This window comes from Notamacropus eugenii, chromosome 1 (assembly GCF_028372415.1).
Source record: "Notamacropus eugenii isolate mMacEug1 chromosome 1, mMacEug1.pri_v2, whole genome shotgun sequence".
NCBI lineage: Eukaryota > Metazoa > Chordata > Mammalia > Diprotodontia > Macropodidae > Notamacropus > Notamacropus eugenii.
The window spans coordinates 103,504,236-103,519,849 of NC_092872.1; the positions used below are offsets into that span (position 1 = coordinate 103,504,236).

The 15,614-nt window shown below is 41.0% G+C and overlaps 1 protein-coding gene across 2 annotated transcripts in view; it reads left to right on the top strand.

The window, feature by feature from the left end:
- The first annotated feature begins 160 nt into the window (after nt 1-160).
- MAMDC2 (MAM domain containing 2) overlaps nt 161-15,614 on the top strand; it is a 213,316-nt gene continuing 197,862 nt past the window's right edge. The window contains exons 1-2 of one of the 2 annotated variants that reach the window (XM_072611349.1): nt 161-537; nt 915-1,028. In XM_072611349.1, coding sequence (XP_072467450.1) covers nt 504-537; nt 915-1,028 — 148 coding nt within the window. In that variant the 5' untranslated portion in view covers nt 161-503. The remainder of the gene's footprint in view (nt 538-914; nt 1,029-15,614) is intronic. The other variant, XR_011967488.1, reaches the window with a different exon arrangement.

Consider the following 15,614-nt stretch of genomic DNA (forward strand, 5'->3'; position numbering starts at 1 on the left):
TCTCCTTGCCTCCTGGATCCTCCTTTCCGAGGCGAGCAGCAGAGCCAAGGGCCTTCACCCTGACCTGCCCCTTCTCCTCTCCCAGCTTCTCCTTAGCCAGCCTCGGGTTTGGCCAGAAAGCCTCCAGCTGTCTCCTCCCTCCCCAGCCCTCAGCTCTGCTGAGGACCAGCTGTGCGGCAGGGTGAACTCCACTCTGGACTCCATCTCCGAAACTGCGGCTGCAGCCTCGCCGCCCATGACCCGCCTTCGGTACCCTCCAGCCTCCCGCTGAGCCCCACACAGCTGGCATCCCAAGTTGGGCTCCTCGAGGATTCACCCTGCCGCCTGCCCAGGCGACGATTTCTACATCCCCCCACCCCGGGCTGCACAGTCGCGTTCCCCTCCTACTCCCCCTGTCCTGCCACCCCGGTTCCCAGCCCTCCCTCTCCTCCTTCCACTCAAACCCATCCCGTGGCAGTGGGCTATCAGCTTGAAGTCTGAGCGCTCCTCCCTGAAGGGCGACTATGCTCCTGTGGGGTGTCCTCCTGGTGGTGCAAGGTAAGAGTCAGCGCTAGAAGTAAGTGCGTTCTAAACTTTGCCCCTCGTGCTGCCCACCGGTCTGAGAAGCGTTGCCTACGGGCGTGCACTGCTGGGAGCCCATACTCTGCCCTGGAACGAGCCAGGCTCTGCCGGGCTGGCAACACAGAGAACCTGAGCGCGCGATGCCCTGTCCTCATCTGCCCTGGCATCTTGCTTTCCGTCCCCGTCTGGGCTAGCGTTTAGGTAGGGGTAGAGGGCAGACGGTGGGGAAAGGTCCTCTCAAGGCACCAACGCACCCTCTCTGCCCCACGCTTTCCCTCCACCTACCCTAGCTTGCTCAAAGTTTGGTGAGTGCTCCCAGGGGGCATGTACTGAAACTTTCTTTGTGCCGGCAGCGCTGCAGTGTGCCAGAGCTGCGGAGCTTCCTGCGGGCTCCTGCGCCTTTGAAGACAGCACTTGTGGCTTTGACTCAGTGTTTACGTTTTTGCCTTGGATTCTAAATGAGGAAGGTAAGGATGGGCTCGCCTTTCTGGGTTTGACTTCTGCAGGATTTTTAATGGAATGTTAGCTATAGGAGTTTCTTCTCCACAGAGGAGAAGAGCTCCAAGGTATCTAATTTCTTAAACAGGACACGAAGAGCAGGCATCAGAGGGTAAAAAGATGATCTCATCAGTTTACTTTCCCTTTCCATAAAAAAATAGTCTTAAAAGCTGCACACGTTCTTAGTCGTGTTGTGTTTATTCTGCAAAGAGTGCTGGAAGATCGGAGTTCAAATCTCAACCAGCCTCCTTGTTGTGGGACCCTGAGCAAGTTACTAAACTCTGAATCTGAATTTCTTCATCTTTTAAACTGGAGGCAGCTGTTAGATCAGATGCCTTTTTAAGGGTCCATTACAACACAAAGCCCTATGTTTTGTCAGACAGAGTGAGGTACCATGAGGTAGTGAAAAGTGAGATCAGCTAGAAGGATCTAGTGGTCTCTGATCCTACTCCATCTCTAGCTAGCTGTGTCACCTTGGGCTAGACACAGTCTCCTTGGGCTTTATTTTCTACAGTGCAAAGGGTTCTAGATTTGGAATCAGAGACTCCAGGTTCAAATTCTGTATTTGACACATTAACACCCCTGTGATCTTTAGCAAAGTACTTACTTAACATTCTGGGCCTCAAAATCCTTACCTTTAAAATAAGGGGATTGAACTAGATTCTTCTAAGGTTTTTCCCAGCTCTAAATCTTTGATTCTATGTGTGATAAGTTTAAGATCTAGGGACTTAACTTGACATTTTGCTCCTTAATAAATGTCAAAAAAGGATTATCTCATCCCTTTTTGGTTGTGAAATAAGGAACTCTATTTTGGTATGGAGCTTCTTCCTTCTCTTTCCTCTTTTCTTTGGCTTTTTCAGGCTAGGAATACAACATAGGACAAATTAACTTATTTCCCTACTCCTTTGTTCCCAGAACCAAAACTTATCAGAATATAATTGCATTAGAGAATGTTGAATCCACAAAATACCAGTCTGAAAATCCAAGCTAACATTGCTGAGATGACAGCTGAGTAGCCTGTCTGGTTAGATGAGAAAATAAAATGGTTTTGATGCATTTCCTATTTTTATGGTTATCAAAGGGTAGGCCCAATGAGCTCTGGAAATGAGTAGGTCAGGGTTGACTCATTGCCCCTTGCTTGATTTTGAGGCCACTTTAATCCCATGCATCTTGTATAGCTCCCCCTAACAGCATGATTGGAAAAGCTTGAGAAAATGAATGTCAGAGATTACCTGTCATGGTGACAGCACTGAATTTGGAATCAGAAATGGAGCCATACTTAGGACAAGATAAACAGGGCTTTGTCCCAGGGCATTGACGTGTGGTGGGGGGCATATTTCCTATCCATCATGATCTTGTGGTAACTGTTGTTCTTGTACTTATTCACTCAGTCCTCTAGAAACATAGGTGACAACGGGTCCATGGGACTCCCTAGGAATCATAGAATCATAGTGGAGTCAGAAGGGACCTCAGAGCCCATCTAACAATAGCATTAATAAAAATTATTGAGATGTATGTAGAGCTTTATTTACATGATTTCCTTTGATCTTTACAACTGTGCTGCTATTATCTATATTTTACAAAGGAGGAAACTGAAACCCAAAAAAGTTAAGTGACTTGTCCAAGATGATCGGATTTGCATCCAGGTTTTCTGACTACAGAGCCAATGTTCCTTCTCTTGGGAGGAGCTCTCTTTTCCTTACGTGACCACATCCAAGTGGAACTGTTCTCTCAACCCCATCCCCACCACCCATGAGAAAAGGAATGCATATGTTAGAAGCAGGATACTCAAAATAAATTTTACCTTTTTCGCAGTTTTGCCTAGGGCCAGTTCTGGGACGTATTTTTTTTTTTTATTATGCCTTTTGAGAATGATGGATATATTTGGAATTAGAGGAGATGTAATAACAAAAAAGAGATAAATGAAAGAAAATTAATTAAACTAAAAATAAAATGCCATTTCCTAGTCAAAGATAGAAAGGGAATACTCAGCACTTTGGTAGGGATGGTAATTTAGCTCCACAGTTAACCTCTGATTCAATTTACAACCCACAAGTCTTATGGGATCACCACAACGTTTCAATAAACTATGACTTTTAGAAACCTTACTTCCTTTCCAAGGCTGACAGGAAGGCTTCTGCTGAGCTGGCACAGGGGCAGTAAGAGTGGCAGTTGCACAGTAGGGAGGGATACCTTCAGGGGAGGCATCAAGATGCATATATAAAAGCTGAACATAGTTTAACACTATAAGGGGCAGACTGTTCTTTCCCCCCTCTTTCTAACAACAAACAGCCACTGCTTCCTGACTTGGGGGGGTGAGAGAAGGGAAGGGCTAGCTTGGCTGGGGGGAAGTTACTCATTTTACTTACTGCCTGCCAGTGCTACAGCTATGGAAGTTATGCCATTACAAATCTAGTTTTCAGAAAGGTTTAAAACTTGGATAGAGATGTTTACTCAAGTAAGGAAGTTAGGTAGGTGTGTGCCTGCTGCTCCAGGGGACGGTTAAAGGCTCTTCCACTCATTTCATTCTAAATTCTATTTCTAGGTAATTTGGTCACAATAAAAGTATCCTAGACTGAAATTCAGTGTACATATTGTAAAACTTCTCTGCTGTTTTATAACAAAATCCTCTTGAAATTGACTTCACCCACTTGAATTTGTTGGGTATTAAAAAAGTTTACTTGAGATGCCTTTGCCCTTTTGGTAGCTGGTGTAGGGGTGTGCGAAATGCCATTGTACAGGTGTCATTGAGGATGTTACCACAAAAGCACAGCTGAAGGAATTAGAGAATGGTGTAGTTATTTAAGTGTGATTTTTTTTTAGAGGAGGGGGGAGAGGACCCCATCCCAAAATACCTCCTTACAGCCTGAAATTGCATTCATTCCTTTGGACTAAGGTTTTCTATCTCCAGAAATCCCCTGTTTAAATATCCCTACCCTTGGGAGGTATATTAAGCATTAATACCATGTATCAGATTAATTTCTAATAGGAATGGGCCAACCTGCATAGGTAAATTTTAACAGGAGAAAGGCACACAGGTGAGGTTCTGCAGCAGGGCCGGGGCAGGGTCAAATTGTGGGAAACAAAGAACACCTGGGAAGTGAGGGAAAGCACCATCCATGAGGAAAGGAATGCATGTTAGAAGCAGGACGCTCAAAATAACTTTTGCCTTTTTCCCAGTTATGCCTGGGGCCAGCTCTGGGGCATATTTTTTTTTTTGCTTCTGCCCTTTGAGAATGTTTCCCATTGTGCTTACCATCATGAGTATGTGTGTAAGAAGATGTATTTGTTTCTACTTTGAACTCACTTGAGAATTTGAAAAGTGTGTGTGTGGGGGAATAGTATCATATCTTAATGTCCTTATTAACAACAACCCACATTTGTTTAATGCTTTAAGGTTTTGCAAAGGATTTTCTTCCCAGCAACCTTGCCAGATAAGCAACACAGGAGTTAGCCTTACTTTTTCAATAAGGAAACCAAAGTCTGTAGAAGTGGAGGGACTTGTCCAACGTGACCCAGTGTTAAGTTGTCAGAACTGACACTTGAACCTGGGTCTTAGGCTAATATAGGCTAGATCTAAAGCTGCAAGTCATGTGGTCTTTCTACAAATGAAGAGAAGTCATCTGGTTTTTTTACAGATGAAACTGAGACTGAGTATTGACAGAGGTGGAATTTGAACCCAGAGCCTCTGATTATGGAGCCAGTGATTTTTTCACTGTACCATTCTGCTGAATCTGGAGTCCAGTACCCTTTGCACTAAAGCCACAGAAACTCTTATTCATTCGTTAATTCAAAAGATGCTGCTGAGATTTAGGAAGTCTTCAGAACAGAGGTGGGCAAGTTGGGTGGTACAGTGGACTTGGAATCAGGGAGATTCATCTTCCTGAGTTTAAATCTGGCCTAGACACTTACTAGCTGTGTGAACCTGGGCAAGTCACTTATCCCTGTTTGCCTCAGTTTCCTAGTCTGTCAAATAAACTAGAAAAAGAAATGGCCAACCACTCCAGTATCTTTGCCAAGAAAAACCCAAATGGGGTCACTAAGAGTCACAAACAACTGAACAACAACGGACCGTGATACTGTCCAGCATCTGTTCTTTACCTGCTAGCTTCCAGGGTTTAAGGCTCCTAAAGGCAGTAGAGCAAGCCTAATGTCCGAAGCTCACAATTTCAAGTATTTGACAGATGCTCAGAATTGCTTTTGGCTCTTTTGTAGTCATCAGCTGGGCTTGACCATCTGTGATATAAGATATTTTCCAATGTTTCTTTATGAGGAAATGCTCTGTGGACTTGAGGAAAGCAGCAGAGACCAAGTGGGCGTAGAGTTTCACAATTAGAATTTGGAACTTTGAATTATGTCAGGGGAGAGGGAGAGATTGAAAAGATGTCAGGTAAAGAGAGAAAAGGAAAGTTAAAATCTTCATTATGATTAAAAATTTTTTAGTGCAAAAAGAATCAGGTTTTGAGAAAATGCTTAATACTAGAAATAGCTTGCTTACCAGAGATGTGATTGTGGCAAAGCTTCTTATAAAGGAATGACTTGTCTGACCCAAAGAGGATAATAGTAATTCAAATGCCTTTAAATACAGCATGGGAATGCAATTGAATGCTATTGAATATAGGATAACAAAGAAGTAGAAAATTTAAAATATGCTAAGAGCACGTTGTAAGTACACAAATGGGATTGTGGGACATTTCTTTTCCCTTTCTTCTCCTACTGGGCATTTTCTCTCTTTTAGATGTTTTCTATGTCCTGGACATGGTGGTTTCAATTCTGCAGTTAGCTGCATATCAATTATTATTAACAATGATATATATATATATATATAGATAGATATATATAGATATATACATATCTATATATATCTATATATATATATATATACACACACGTATGTATGTATGACGAAGGGCCTTACTTTGGGGACTGATTGTCATCCTGTATTCGCTACACCTCAGGGCCCTTTCCTGGTTTATGCTGTGCCCAGTTTCCCTAGACTGACCCAGGAAAGTCTCCTGGAAATTACTTGGAACAATTGCCAATCCAATAGATGATGACTGTCATGACCTGCTTTCACTCTTGGCATGGAGCTGAAACTGCCATTTATTTTGCTCTTATGAGCATGTCAAGCAGGAGCTCAACTGTCACTATGTTTAAAAGTCAGTGTCTAACTGAAATCTACAGTTTCCCTTGTGTGTGTATTTCAGAGAGGCAGTTGTCCTGAGGAATCCAGCCAAGTTATTTCTGCATACCACATAGCATTTTGTTCCACTGCCACTGTTATTATTAATGCTTCGCCATGGCATCATTCTAGTAGCCCCCATCCTCCCCTTCCTAACCACAGCACAGAAGTATGCCTAGCCTGGGGTCAACTTGGACCCTCTCCAAGGGGCTTTAGAAACCTAATTAATGACATGATCTTACCTGTAACATAGGCTTATTCCAAAGATCCTGAATATGGCTTTTAAAAAAATCTTAAGAGCTCCTGCTTCTGTGCATTTAGGCTGTCAGTAGCACAAAATAATACCTTTTGGGGCTATGAAGAACTGACTTCTGTATTGGACAAGCAGATTTTAGGGGCAGAAATTCAAGGGAGTGTCCACAAGGATTGTGTATGACTTCAGTACATCCTGCCATTACTGAAGCAGCGAGAATAGATATGAGAGAATTCGTAATAGACTGTGTGGGCAAGTCACCCAATCTCACAGAGTCTCCATTTCCTTACCTGTATAACCATAAGGTCATACATTTAGAGCTGGAAAAGACCTTAGACTCTCCTTTAGCCCAACCCTTTCATTTTACAGATAAAGTAACTGAGGCGGGTCAAGGTTAAATGAATTGTCCATGTTCATACCTAGGGAATTAAGCATGACAGAAACCAAGAAAGGGCTTTGAGCTGTGGAGAGTGATAGGATAACTATCAGTCTGCCGAATATAGCCCCTTGTATTATCTGCTTTATAGGGTGGTTGTAAAGAAATAACTTATAACTGTCAAAGCTATGCGCGCACACACGCATACGAATTGGCTATGGAGTTGTAACTAGGGAGGGGCAACAGTGATTTGTCCTAGGGTATCAGTGGTTAAGCGGATAGAAAGAGATGTGTCTCTTTCGGTGCTATCTTCATTTCTTGGAAGTCCATTCTTTTTTCAGGAATCAGGGTGCCATTGAAAGGTTATTTTGCCATGATGATCACCTGCTCTTTCCTCAACCCCGCTTCTCCCAACACCTCTACCACCTCTTTATAGGGGTAGGAAATTATCAACAAAACTGTGGGGGTTTAGGTCAAACTTTATGGAGATGAACAGTTACGAATAGCTGTAAAGAATGAAACAGGTGGCTTGCGGAATTCTACTATTTTAGTCCCATCTTCCAACATGGTCTCTTCATTGTATGGATTTTTGCTTCCTTGTCTTCTAACAGTCAGGAATTATTTAGTTTCCCATAACCTTATTCCATTTCTATACCTGTATATATCTGCTTGTTCTGTCTTCCACCTTCTACCCAATCCAGCCACCACACCCTCCTCCTCCATGACTCCCTTATAGGTTCAGGCTATTCTAATCTTTGAGATTAGAATGATCTTTGATCCTCTTCCCTCCCCTCCTCCCCTCTCCTCCCCTTCTCTCCTCCCCTCCCCTCCTCTGGTGTTCTGCCCAGGGGAAGGTAAACTCCATGGCCAAAAGCTGCCTTTTTTCCTTTGAGTTTACTGCCTGCATTTCTTGCTCAAACATCAAGCCTTAAACCCAATTCACTCTGGAGCTCATAGACTGGACAGCAAGTCCCCACTCACCTAGCGCAGAGTGGATGTAATAACTAAATAGTAATTGTTTTTCTTTTACCCAGGAACCCTGAGGGTTTTCCCCTCCCAGTTTGATTTTTTTGTAATTAAAGGGGACATCCCTTGAGTAACTTAAAGAAGGCTATTCAGTGAATGAGTGTATCTCATTCAAAGTGAGAATGTGATAAGACTTTAGCCTGAAAAGGCCAGAGTCTCCCATTGCATCCTGGACCATCTCCAGTCCTCCTGATGAATATCTGGCCACTGGACCCAGATGGCTCAGGAGGAGAAAGTGAGCCCTCCATCCCTCAAATTAAAGTCAATTGCAAATCATGTCATCATCTTGAGGTCATGATCCTCTTAGAGAACCAAGGACAAACACAAGATTTCAACAAATCTTTGAGATAAGTTCTTCGGCCTAGGTAAAGAAACATCGAAAACAATCGTTTCTGTGGACTTAAATTTTTTTGTATAATTGTATTTCAATATAATTTGTTCCCTTGGTAACTCTATTCATTTTATTTCATGCCATTTAAAAATATTTTTCTTAGACATCCATAGGCTTCACCTATCCAAAGGATCCATAACACAATGAAAAGCTCAAAATCCCCTCATTTAAAAAATCCTTTTCTCAGAATGTAGTTGGTTCAATATTGAGATTAGCTCTTGTTATTATTGCCATATGCCTATTATCCAGATTCCTTGGAAAGATCTGAACTCCTTGGGGTCCCACTCTTTGGCCTGTGCCTTCATTTCCCTAATTACTTTGCCTGAGTTTCTGATTCCCAGTACCTGATCTCCTTATACCTTAGGATAGGGATGGGGAACCTGGGGCCTCAAGGTCACATGTGACCTTCTAGGTCCTTGGGTATGGCCTTTTGACTGAGTCCAAGCTTTAAATAACAAATCCTTTTATTGAGGGGATTTGCTCTGTGAAGTTTGGATTCAGTCAAAGGGCCACACCTGAGGACCTAGAGGACCACATGTGGCCTTGAGGTCGCAGGTTCCCACCCCTGCCCTTGGATTATGCCTCCTTATACCCAAAGTATTTGTATTTCCATTCCTTAGCACATTTCACCTGCACCCTGGATCTCCTACCCAGCTAGTTGGAAGCTAGGACAGGACTAGACTGTGAATTTCTAGGCTCTTAGGTCATGACTCTCCTCACTTTATTAGAATGTAGTTCGTTAAGAATACTCAGATAAAAACAAGTTTGTTTGTGTAACCTCTTTTTGATTTCATACTATTCCTCTTTATAAACTTTGTACTTAAAGCAAACTGGTCTACCTATTATTCCCTAAAATATTCTCTGTGGTTTATTTTGGCTTCTTTGAAGCTCTCTCTTATTTCCTCACCTTATAGTAATTTCTCTGTCCTTTGCTTTTCTTCCTGTACTATTTAGTTTGTCCCTTTTTTCTGGTACTTATCATATATTGCCTTATCTTACAATTCTTTCTTCCTTCCTTAGGGAAGTGATGTTTTGGGGTGAAGAGTTTCCCTGGTACTCCACAAATTACAACCTGTAGTTAACTACCCATGCTCTTATTGTCCATTAATGTCCAACCTTTGTGACCCTGTGGACCATGCCAATGTTGTCCATGGGATTTTCTTGGCAGAGTTACTGGAGTGGTTTTCCATTTCCTGCTGCAGCAGATTAAGGCAAACAGAGGTTAAATGAGTTGCCCTGAACTGCATACCTAGGAAATGTCTGAGGCTGGATTTGAATTCAGGAAAATGAGTTTTCCTGACTCGAGGTCTGGTACTCTATCCACTATGGTACTTTATCCACCTTGCTGCCCACTAAAAGTATAACAATTCCCATTTTACAGATGAAGAAATTAGGAGATCAGAGAGATGAGGCAACATTACCCACCTGTTACCCAAGTACTAAGTGTTGGAAGTGGGATTGGAACCCAGGTTTCTGTTGAATTTCTATCCATAATTTTTTTATACTATTCTATAAGTTCCTCTATCCTTGGAACAAGATTTTTTGTGCACTAATTTAGTTCATGATTTTATAGAGAGGTCTGCAATCAATTTGGGACAGCTGAAACAATTTGATTTGTGTTCTTTGTATTTTTCAAATTAAAAATAACCAACCAGGGATGGAGGAAATAGAGTCATAGGAAGGTACAGTATGGAAAATAGCATGTTCTTTCTCTCTCTCTCTCTCTCTCCCTCTCTCTCTGTCTTCCCCTCTCCCTCTCTCCCCCTCTTCCTCCCTTCTCTCTCTCTCTCTCTCTCTGTCCCTCTCCCTCTCTCCCTCCTCCTTTCTCTCTTCCCCCACAGGAAAAGAAGTACTAAGGAGTATAATTTGGTCAACAAAAATACCATAAAATCCCTATTATCCAAGATGATTGGGAATGTGGTGTTCTGTTTAAATAGCTTTGTTAGAGTTATGGTACATGGAGGACTAGTTTCCAGAAAGTTAGGATACACCATGCACTTAACAATAAAAAATGGACTAAAGATAGTTCAGTCTTTGATGATTCAGAAAATGTGGAAGAATTGCTTTGGTTTACGTATGTAGCTCAGGATTCTCTCCCCAGTGTCTATTCCCAGGGAAAGTGCCTCCTACCTATCAAACTACATACCTATCAATCTACGGTGTTATAGGATTAAGAGCTGGAATAAACCTTAGAGGTTATCTGGTCTACTCCAATCATTTCCTGTATTGGTCAAAGAGGTGATATAACTTGATGAAGGTTACATGCTAGTAAATAAAGAACCAGGATTTAAGTCTATACTTTCTGACTCCAAATAAATTCTTTTTCTACTATACCTTGCTACCTCTCAAATTTCAAATGGTGTTAATCATCATTGTATTATAGTTGTAGATGATGTATGTTGACCTGAATCCTTATGTCCCCTTAACGCTACTATTTCCCCTTGTCTTTTTAAAAGACAAACAAGCAAGAATCATTCTTCTTATTAAAAAATTCTATGATATATTTTCTTTTTTCATCCCTTTCACTTTTAAGTTTCCCTCCCTTTTTCATTGCCATTGGCTGTGTCATCCTTTGCACCATAAAATAATTTACAAAATGGGGAGAGGGAGAGGAAGAAAGTAAGAACTGCTATCCTTTATACATAGATGGGAAAGTATTTGGGGTAGAAGGACAGAGTTGAGCAGTCTGACAATCACACTCAACCTGCGAGACTCATCGTGGTGGATATGGGGATGCTGTCAAGGAATCTGTGAGCTTTTAATTTTTTTCCTATGGTCTTTAAAGTTGTGAGCTCTGAAGAAAATACACTATAGATGGTAGAGTCACCATCACTGTAGTAAATGGAGCTAGTACAAAGAAAGAGGGCCAAAGAAAGTTTTGTGCCTCCCTAAGAGGGAAGCTTTTTTTTTTTTTTTTTTTTTTTACAAAATCTATTTGAGAGCCCTCAGGATTTGAAAATTCTGCTATTCACTCCTAGGCACACGCCCTGACATTTCTCATGATTGCAGTGAAGACCACTGATGAGGTAAATGGTAGGGCTTAGGGATTGTCATTTTATTATTGTTTCCATGCAAAAGTAGAAATTCACTCATGGAAAGCATTTTCACAATGGAGCTGCCCTACTCTTCAGCCCCATGTTCACCTTCAACAGCAGTATTGAGAGGAGGTTGCAGCTTCACCTAAAAATAGTGTGGGAGCCTCACCTATTCCTACTATGTGATATTTGGTGAGTACATGGGAAAATGTGTCTTCTGCAGGCAATCTGTCCTAATAGACCTGTGACCTCACTGCCTCCCTCATTCTATTAATTTCTAAACAGCATGCCACTCTGTTGTTTAACTAAGTGATATATAACGGAGCTCGATACTGGTGAGAAATTTCCATTCCTTATTCGAGAGACTTTTGCTTCTGTGCCAAAATCAGTGTTATTTGGGGCCATGCTTCAAATGAAGGCAATTTTAATAAGGTTTAGCCTCTCTGAACAGCTGCCTTCTTAGCTCTCCAGCTTTTATGATTAAGATTAGTCCGGCACCTCCTAAAAAACTTAATAGTTATTTTTTCAGCTACTAATGATCCCTCCGCTTTGTATGCTTTCCTTTAAAATAGATAAAAAAGGCAGCCACTGACTCTCTGCCTTCCTAGAAGCAGCATAAATGCACACTATTATTTCTGAAAGAACATCTTCTTCATGTGACCATAGATTGAGAGCTGGAAGAAACCTCAGTAGACGGCTAGTCCAACCTCGTCATCTTACAGATGAGGCAACTAAAGCGATAAATGACTTATCTAAGATCACACAAGTAGAAAGTAGCAGAGCAGGGGTTTGATATAAGGTCATCTGATCATAGGAGCATAGATATAAAAGAAGGGCCCTCTGAGGACATCTATTCTGATTTCCTTACTTTTCACATGAGGTAAATGAAACTCTGGAGGTTCAGTGACTTGTTTAAATAAGAGGCAGGACTTGAACCAAACCAAATCCTGTCCTCTCTCCAATGCATTATCAATTTTTTTTTTTTTTGGAGGCAATTGGGGTTAAGTGGCTTGCCCAGGGTCACACAGCTAAACTAAGTAAGTTTCTGATAACAAATTTGAATTTAGCGGGTCAGTGTGCTATCCACTATGCCACCTAGCTGCCCCAATAAATACGTAAATCAAAAAGGGGAAATCTTAAAATGGAGAATCAGGATGACTCTCATGACATAGTTTTTGAAAGTATTTTTATGCTTCCACAAATAAGCCTCTACTACCTTAGAAAAGAAGTATGAACAGTGAAAGCAATGACCTTTTGAACTTATCCTCAAAGAAAAGGGAAAAGCTGCGGGGATGGATTCTTCCTAGGTGTCTTTTAGCTTAGCTTCAAAATGAGAAAAAAGATTTTCTTTGGTCCTATGATTAATTTTTTTTTACTGATATTACAGAACTTTCTCCATAAAAATATTTAAAATATACATTAGATACTGTTCATCAGATACTATGCAGAATCAACTCAGCGGTATCAGAGATGATGGTACCAAGCATTAGCAGTCTAAAGATACGCTGTGTAGGCCTCAGGCATGATTTGTTCTAAGTGCTGGACTTGTATGCCAGGACTCATTTGCATGGGCTCTTCTGGTTAATTATGTATGTACTATAAAAGGAATGCCACAGGAAAATAAAAGCGAATTTTCAATAGAAACACTACATTGTTATTTTTTTTTTAATCTCCAACAAACATACTCAGGTTGACCAACCAGATGTCTGGTTTTGTCATTTTTGAGTAAGACTTTAATATTCCTCATGACTGTTGATTGTGATATTGGACACCTTTGAGAAAAAAAGAAAAGAGAGTTTCTATATGTAACAGCTGCCATAGACAGCTTGGTTGCCACTAAAAATTCCTGCATTCTGCAAAATGTCACTTGGAATTTTCATTATTTTGAAAGTCCAGCTGGTGGCAATTAAAATGGTCCCCACAATGAGCCTGCCACAAAGTAACTCAAGTCATTCCTACTATTTAAAAAATCATTCATGAAATTTTTTTGGTAGCCCTTTAGTCATAAAGCAAGTTGGGTTACCTTCCTAAGTGAGCTTCAACTTTGCAAAATATCAGAATAAATCTACATGAAATACTAATGAGGATCCAGGAATTTCAGTGTTAAAATATTGTTTTCTGCTTCACTACTCATTTCAAAAAAGATCATTTCTCAAGGCCAGCTGATAGCAGTAACCCAGAAAGGGCACTCTAGATTTGAAGTATATTCTATACAGAATTTTACCTGTCCTAAGAAACCTTTTACATATTAGGGCTACAAGGGACTTTAGAGAGATCTAAGAGGCCATTCTTTCAGAGATGATCCAATAGAGACCCTGGGAGACTGTGACTTTTCCAATGTCACATAGGTAGTACATAGCAAAACCAGGGATGTATAGGTCCTGTGACTCCCATTCCCATATAGTGTGGCATCTCAATTTACAGAAAACTGGGTCTCTTGAAAGGCTAAGCAACTTGCCCAACGTCCCACACTAATTAATAGTTGGTAGATAGATAGAACATTTTTTAATTATGGGCTCAGCACTGTGAATACAAATACAGTCAAAAAGGAAAACAGTTTCTAATCTGTCAGTCCCTTGCTTTCTAATTGTGGAAGATAAAAGAAAACAGAAATGCTGGTATAGTGAGTCCTGGTCTCTTCATTCCCAGGAAAATATTATTGGACTTAGATTATCCTGCCTCACTTTGACAAAGAAAACAACAGTGGCTTAGATGCTAAAGAACTTGGAAGTCTCAACTGCATGCCTGACAGTAGGAAACCTTGCAAGGCCTTTTGATTGCCGTATTTCACCGCATAATTGTCACCAACACATAATAGTCGCATCCTGTGGATTTTTTTCTTTCCAGTCCAAAACTTGATGAAAACCTTTCATCACGTTTCACACCACTTAAAAGATAAACAGGGCAGCAAGGTATTCATCAATGGCATTTAGGGTTAGGCATTTTTCTCTCATTCTTTGCAAGCTGCAAGCTTAGAATTCTAACCATAGGGAAATGGTCAGTATATTTCTGAAAGTGGACTTGTGTGGTTTGTTTAGAACACAGCAGTACCAACAGTATTGTAACTCAGCTCAATCAAGAGCCATAGATGCGCGGGGAAGAGGTGGGTGAAGCTGCCGTGAATAAGTCATGTGATATGGTAAATCTTGCATCTCTCCAATTTTAACATATATTCATGAGTATTTCATTCATCCTAATCATGCACCAGAGACAGTTTAGTAATAAATGTTTTAAGTAATACTGGCATGAGGGTTTTTTAAAGCTTCCCATAATGGTCGCACAGCACTTTTTTGCAAAAAAAATTTGGAAAAATTCTGCAGTGATTATGCAGTGAAATATGGGTAGTCCTATATCCTTAGATGTAAAGTTAGAATGATGAATGAATGAAAAATAAATGACAGAAGGCAATGTACTGTGCTGAAAGAGCATTGTGGAGGCAGCTAGGTGACCCTGGAGTCAGGAAGACCTGAGTTCAAATCTAGCCTCAGACACTTATGAGGTTTGTGACCCTGACCAAGTCAATTGCCTCCAAGAAAAAGGACAGAATGTTGAGCTTAGCATCAGTAATTAGCATTTATTAATCACCTACTATACGTCAGACACTCTAGTAAGTGCTGGGAATAAAAAGAAAGGGAAAAACTCTCAAGGAACTCACAGTCTAATGGGGGATAAATTGGGGAGGGGAGGCAATCTCAGAGAAAAGATTGAGAATTGAGAAAAGTTTCTTGATGAAGATGAGACTTTAGCTGTAATGTGAAGGAAAGTAGAGAAGCAGAGGGAAAGCATTCCAGGCATATAGGGCAGCTAGAAAAAATGCTTAGAATTGGGAGTCATGGAGTAAAATGTACGGGAACAGCAAGGACACCCATGTTATTGGACTGAAGAATATTTGGAGGAAAGTAAGATGTAAGGAAACAAGAAAGGGCTAAATTATGAAGGACTTTGAAAGCCAAACAGAAGATTTAATATTTGATTCTGGAGATAATAGGGAGGCACCAGAGTTTATTGAACAGGGAAATGATATAGTCAAGCATGTGTTAGTGAAGAATAGATTTGAATGAAGAGAGAACTGAGTCTGGAAGACTAATCAATATGCTATTGCAACAGTACAAACATGAGATGAGGAAGGGGTGCACCAGGTGGGTTGTAGTGTCAGAGAAAAGAAGGAGGTGCATAGAAGAGATGGTATAGGAATGGTATATTATGGTAAATAGAAATAACAGGACTTGATCATTGATTAGGTATGGGATTGGTGAGTAAAGAGAATGGGGAGTAAAGGATGGCACCTGAAC